The following is a 6,750-nucleotide window of genomic DNA, read 5'->3' as shown; positions in this document are numbered from 1 at the left end:
AAATAATAATTCATGCTTCACTAGAATTTCCTCCAAAGATGAGATTTGTTTGCTTGATGGAAAATATATAAGATAATGAAAACCATCCATGGATATGTAATTACCTTTGCCAAATAAAGAAAAATGCAGCAGAAATTAATATAAGAAATAGGAGAATTTTACAGAGTTTCACTCACTCCTTTAACCACAGAATCTCCTATGACAAATACAGACAGCAAAAAAAAAAATGAAACAATACAAATAGATTGAATTCCAAATACCAGCCAACTAAAACGGACGCCTGGACCTGGAGATTCATAAGGATAAAAAAGACCAACATGTGAAAAAATTCAAACCCAACCATCGGAAATGCATACTCAAAATCAACATACAAAGAACTGAAGCCAATCCAAGCTGAACTTGCAGTTTATACACCGTCGTCTACTATGTAAGACAAAACTCCACGGGACACTGTACAAGACTCAACTGTAGCCATGTCTTGATACATGAGCAAAGCTACTCAAATTTTGATGATTAAAAGTATTTATAAACTTAATAGAACACGACTCCAGCAACTTCAACGAGAAACACCATTTTCTGAACCCGTATCATCCTGCCTTCACCCTAACTTTACCATGAGTACGACTGATACTTCCACTTCCTCCTGCCGCATAGGTACACGACGAATCACTCACGAGGTGATGAATTCTTTTTAATCAAAGCGTAGGCATCGCTATATATGGCCACCATGTTTGAAAAGACAGCAAGGACAATCATAAAAGTACACAAGATCTTGTCCCTCTTAGTTGCTATGCCATACCGATCCCTGCAACAAAATAAAATACAACCAACGCTATAAATGCTTGTCTGATTTCACCATACATCATACATGGGGGAAGAGAATAGTGGGGTTTGAGAGCAGGGAGAGGACGACCTATTGCAATTATAGGCTAAAAATATATCTAATCTTCATAATTCTTAAAATTCAGACACCTACAATGTTTAAACTTAGAATTATCAATGGCTCAGGACTTGGAATGAGTCAGCAAACATAAATTCATTAATCAATCAGCATATAGTAATGTAGGGACAAATATCCAAACCGTTTATCTAATTGTGATATTGCTCTTGTACCTATCATTCCAATAGGAAAGTTGAAAGCACACATCAGTTTGAAACTAAGGTTTTGAATGATGAAAGTCTAAGTCTTACTAGATACCGTCCAGTGGATCAGTAAATAAGTTTGAGGGAGAAAGGATGGATTAAAGAAATTCCAGTATCAGTAACTAGGGTAAGTTGTATTCAATTTACGGAGTCATCCTTTGATTCTATTTAATCATGAGATATCCAAGCACCTCCATCTTTACTAGCATCGAATTCTCAGATGTGACCTCTAGCTGCTCCTTTCCAATAAGCAGAATATTAGCAAACTACCGACATTGGACAAAAACTATTCTTTGCCTCTTGACCAACTCCTCAACCATACAGAAGTTAGATGTCTGTGCTGTCAGTCTCAAATTTCCAAATTTTTAAAAGGAGAGGTGAACATAAATAGGAGAAAATATCTCCAGACATCTCCAAATTCACAAAAAGAAAGTGAACAGAACCCAAACTAAGATCAGGTCAGCTTATTCACTTTCTTCTTGACTGGTGGGCATAGTAAGTCTGTTCACATCAAATTTTACAAAGGCCACCAAATGCAGGCCTATCAGATGTACCAACAAAGCTGTTCAGAAATTTACATACCCACAAACTTCCATACACGGAACAACTAAAATAAATCCTTAATGCTGCATTAAGCTGCATTTATTTCTTACTACTATCTTGTTCCTTTTATGTTGGTACAGATCGGGGTAGGGGGTTGGGTAGAGGGGGCTTTGCAGACTAGATATATAATGCAAGCTACAATCCCAAGTTTCGGATTTGCCAGCATCAGTCAAGTAATACTCGAAATAAATTGTGCAGCAAAAATGTGTTTTACCTCAGAGTAACAGCAGCAGGAAATATGAACCCTATGCAAACAGCAGCAGTTGCTCCTGTGAATTGGAAAGCATCCCAGATGCTTGGGATGAAATTTGCCCCCAAAAAGATGATGGCAATGAGTCCACCACTGATTAATGCAAACCTCAAATTATCCAGTGTTAGAGGCCTTGCAGAAGGAAAGACAAGGCCATCCAAGTTAAGCCGCAGTGGGTAGAAAACAATGGGAAAGACGAGCATCAGGTGGGCAGCATAGCTGACACGCACGACATCATTAAGCAAGGAGCCAAATGGAATTCCAAGATCAGCATCGAAGTTGGCAAGAACATCATCAAGAGTTGCATCGCCAAATAGGAGAAATCCAAAAATGCTTGTCAACACAAACACACTCGAGCAAAGAGCTAGCGCGCTCTGCACCACTGCTCTGATCTGCCTGCTGTCTTCAAGTTCATTTTCTATGGAGTGAACTGCAAAAGTAAACTTTTTAGTCTAATGTTGTTGCAAGATGGATGTACATTTTACTTTACATTTACAACTGCAACCTTCAATTTGACAAGCATGCACATCAAGGAAGAAAATTTCACATTAGGATATTACATTAACGTCAATCAGGTATAATATATGAAGTGGAGTAGACAATTGAATGAACTGTATCAAGGCCAAACTACTTACAAGTAGGATCATTTAAGGAGAACATGAACTCCTGATGGTTTCTCCATCACCCATGGACAGATCAAATCAAGAGGGATGGACTTACAAACATAAGTAGGAAAACAAAGTTGTAACTCAAGCAGTAGTGATCTTGAACTATGATATATTTGTGTCCACATACAAACAACCAGAATTCTTGCATTAATAGTTCTTTCAATATAATAAAACAATCTGCACTTAATCTGAGATATATATGTCGTCATGATGACGAGGGGCACGGATGCCTCGGTTCGTAGGTGTGAGAGGCTAGCGTTGGATGGTTTCAGGAGGGGTAGGGGTAGGCCGAAGAAATACTGGAGAGAGGTGATTAGGCGGGACATGGAGCAGTTACAGCTCACTGAGGACATGACCCTAGATAGGAAGATCTGGAGGACGCAAATTAGGATAGAAGGCTAATGCCAGCTTGGGCCATTGGGGTAGGGCATTACTTGGTCGGTGTGTTATTCTTGTTATGTCACCTTGTTTGAATGTTTTATTATGAATGTGTTGACTATTCTTTGTTTATTATTCCTTGTGGGTGGCGTATTTATGTCTTGTCATCTTGTTACATGCTTTATTACGGATTTGATTATTATTCCTTGTCTTGAGCCGGGGATCTATCGGAAACAGCCTTTCTACTTCTCCGGGGTAGTGGTATGGACTGCGTACATCTTACCCCCACAGACCCCACTATGTGGGAATACACTGGTTTTGTTGTTGTTGATGACTTGCATAATATAAAAAAAGGACAGCCCGGTGCACTAAAGCTACCGCTATGCGCGGTGTTCGGGGAAGGGCCCCACCACAAGGGCGTATTGTACGCAGTCTTACCTTGCATTGCTGCCAGAAGCTGTTTCCAAGGCTTGAACCCGTGACCACCTGGTCACATGGCAGCAACTTTACCAGTTATGAAACACTGCTCCTACGTAGAAGTCTGAAAGCATAAGAATACAAAAACTATGGAAACTATGTACCTAAGATTAATCCTTAGTGCTGGTTTTGACATCAACAATACTTGACCTTCGAAAAATACAAAAAGGTATAATATAGCAGTAAAACAAAACAGCAATATCCAGATAAAGATATAATTGGGCCATTACCATTATAGTGACAGATATATGCAGTGACCAGTACAGGAACAACAGTGAAGAGCTTGAGGAATGACGCCACATCATAAAAATCGGGAAGCAGTCTGGGCATAAGAATGGATCCATTTATCAGTTTGAATATGGTGATTCCCACAGTTACAACCAGAAATACAACAGCCAGGGCTACTGATAATGCAGATGTATATCTCAATGAATCTGCAAAAGTAAATTGAGGAACTTATATCGGCACATTGCACATGTAATACATAGAAATAGACTAATTATACTGTTGATGTTAAGTTTATTGCTGCATTGCACAGAATACGATTCATAGGAAAAGGGATGGAGCAACTGCTCATTTATTTCTGAAGAATCATGAAAAAAAAAAAAAAAAAAACATTTGAGCTGCTTACCAAATGTCAGACAAATTCTATATATACCAAGTAGATCGACATTTATATTTGGTAATAAAAATTAGCATGAACGGATTGGATTAATTAAGTATTACTCCCCAAAAAAAAAAAAAAAAACCGAGGTATCTATAGAAAAAAATTACCTATACGCTTTAAGCAAGCTAATGGTGCAAATACGCCAAGGGTGGTCACAAGAAGAACAAAGAATCGTCCATTCCACCAGTGAGCACCAAACCACCCTTCCAGGACACCAGCATGGTGGGTTCCACTTGAAGTTGTTCCGGAAAGAACGTCACCTTTAAAAGGAGAATATAAAGAGTGAGTATGACAATCATCATGGAATTAAAGGTGGATAAAGAAGTAGTAAACTTGGTGCACATGAAGTTAGCTCTTTAAGGGGCTGGTAATCAATTAGTTCATACCTACCTATGATAATCATGTATACAACAAGAACACCAATATTATTAATTAGTATACATATTTGAAGCAACATCTTCCCATATTTCCCAAAAGCATCACCCATAAGGCCTCCATAAGAAACTGATTTTGAAGTCCTACTAAACCTGATTAACAACTCAATTGAAGCTTCTGTGAGGAACGCCATCAAGATGATCATAATAATCCCGGGAATGAGTCCCAACACCTTCATAGTTGCAGGTAGGGCCATGATTCCAGCACCGACAATTGTGGTCGACAAATTAAATACAGCCCCACTAAACGAAGCCCCATTGAACTCATCGAATCCGCCATCTTGCTTAGGCAATAATGGTGAATGGTCATCAACTACTGGTTGTTTGCTCTTTCTTGATTTCTTCTCTTTTACTAGTTTAATGCTTCCAATCGTCATGTTCGAATTCTGAAGTTCCCAGAGGTCAAAAAAATGGAAACTTTACCAACTATATGCAGACCAGCTTACGCTTTTTGGATCCTTTAGGAAAAATCTGCACATAACCTTAACAAGTATCAGTCTTTACATTCTAATGACCTCCTAAATAGTAAATTCCATAAACTATCCATCTCTTACATTTCAAACATTCTTAAACAATGAATTGAACCAGTGAAACAAACTACCTTGGGGGTTTGGGGGGTTGGGTGGGGGGAGGTTACTTCAATTTTTTACATAAGTTAAAAGAATAACAAACTAAGGGGGCGTTTGGTCATGAAAAATTTTCACTTTTTGCTATTGTTAAACTCCGGAACACACATTTGGCCATAAAATTCGGAAAATTTTGAAAAACAACAAAACCGTTTTCACTTTTTTTTACTCCAAATTACTCACAAAAAATCCAAAAACAACTCCCATTTTCAAATACCATTTTTCACTTTGAAAAACAAAAAAATACTAACTTCTTTCAAATTTCACAATTAAATATAGCCAGACACCCACTAATAAATCCCTTCAACTGCAATTCAACCCCCAAGTAGCAATCAATAATTGCCATAGAAGAAAAATCAAATCTTTTTTACAAAAAAGAAGAAGAAGAGAGTAAGCAATAGACATAACCAAACAACGGTTTCCATAAAGAGAATCTACTCAATTTTCATTTTTAAGTGTACAGATCAACTAAAATCATACCTGAAATGGATTAAAAAAGCATGAGAAACTTTAAGATAAATCTTTTCTGCAGTGCAGATACAAAAATTGAACAACAAAACAAGAATAATTTCGATATATCCTCCTTAATCCAAAAAGAAAAAAGAAGGAAAAGAATCAAAAATCAACAAGAAGAGGTGTAAATAAAATATAATTGGGGCCAAACTTGAATGGGATTTCGTGTTTGTTAATATAAGAAAAAAAAAAGAGGGAGAAGAAGAAAACTTCACGCAATGAATTTTTGATTGAAATAGAAGAGATGGATAATGTATGGCAGTCAATTGAAATGTTATGAGCACGTTTGGATTGACCACTTTGGTTTTTTTTTTTTTAATTAGTGCTTGAATAAGATTAATTTTTTCTTTTCTAAAAGGTTGAACAATTACTAACATTGAAATGGAAATTGAGTAGTTGTACACTTGTACTTTGTTGGAACTTCAAAAGTTTATCAATAGAATAATTTGAGAGAACTTTAAAAAATAAAAATAAAAAATTAGTACAAGGAATGATTTGAAAAAAGGAAAGTATATTTGTTGTCGCGGTAACATTTTTATAATGTCTTATCAACTCCAATTTCTTATGTACTCAACACTTCAAATTTTTAGCATGAACGGAACTAGTCCATCCTCAATCAAAGGTTTCGAGTTTAAACTTTGTTTATTGAGAAAATTCTGTTGGAATAGACTTTTCAATGCGCTATTCGAATTAGTCGGGATTCCAATGTAAATATCAGAGATCGAATAGAAAACTTTTTTAAAAAAAACTTTCAACACATAAGAAAGAAGAATTCCTAAACATGTTAAATTTGTTCTTTCTCATCTACCAAGATCAAATGTTGAAATTAAACGTATAATCTAGGGAAAATTATAATATTTGGATCATTAAATTACTTTACCACAATAGTCTCCTCATAGATAGCTGGAAAATTGGCATATTGGTGGTTTTTTTCTTCTTCTTCTTCTTAGATTTTATTTACTAGCATGCGTTAATAACAATAATAGTAATA

General features: G+C 36.4%; 1 protein-coding gene across 3 annotated transcripts; it reads right to left on the bottom strand.

Annotated features, from left to right (window-relative positions):
- Positions 1–114: 114 nt before the first annotated feature.
- Positions 115–6,274, bottom strand: LOC107860388 (amino acid transporter AVT6A). 3 transcript variants are annotated; one of them, XM_016705726.2, is made up of 6 exons: positions 5,727–6,274; positions 4,577–5,091; positions 4,294–4,446; positions 3,750–3,953; positions 1,961–2,426; positions 115–805 (listed from the first exon to the last, which is right to left on the bottom strand). In XM_016705726.2, exons 2-6 carry the CDS (start codon positions 4,995–4,997, stop codon positions 667–669), a joined length of 1,383 nt encoding a protein of 460 aa, XP_016561212.1. In that variant the 5' UTR covers positions 4,998–5,091; positions 5,727–6,274; the 3' UTR covers positions 115–666. The 3 variants fall into 3 exon arrangements, with proteins under 3 accessions (XP_016561212.1, XP_047263396.1, XP_016561213.1); XM_047407440.1 differs by having other exon boundaries at positions 6,135–6,261; XM_016705727.2 differs by having other exon boundaries at positions 4,577–5,102; positions 5,727–6,123.
- Positions 6,275–6,750: the final 476 nt, after the last annotated feature.

The sequence above is a fragment of the Capsicum annuum genome, chromosome 2, assembly GCF_002878395.1.
Source record: "Capsicum annuum cultivar UCD-10X-F1 chromosome 2, UCD10Xv1.1, whole genome shotgun sequence".
In the NCBI taxonomy this organism is placed as follows: Eukaryota; Viridiplantae; Streptophyta; class Magnoliopsida; order Solanales; family Solanaceae; genus Capsicum; species Capsicum annuum.
Note: the sequence above shows the minus strand (reverse complement) of the source record. Positions and strands in the feature narration are given on the sequence as shown.

Bases quoted from the DNA above. Each gene is read 5' to 3' on its own strand.
- LOC107860388 (XM_016705726.2), bottom strand. From the start codon at position 4,997: ATGACGATTGGAAGCATTAAACTAGTAAAAGAGAAGAAATCAAGAAAG. The intron at 3,954-4,293 runs GTAATTTTTTTC...TTACTTTTGCAG, and splicing joins AGCTTGCTTAAAGCGTATAG to ATTCATTGAGATATACATCT. The intron at 2,427-3,749 runs GTAATGGCCCAA...TTACTTTTGCAG, and splicing joins ATATATCTGTCACTATAATG to TTCACTCCATAGAAAATGAA.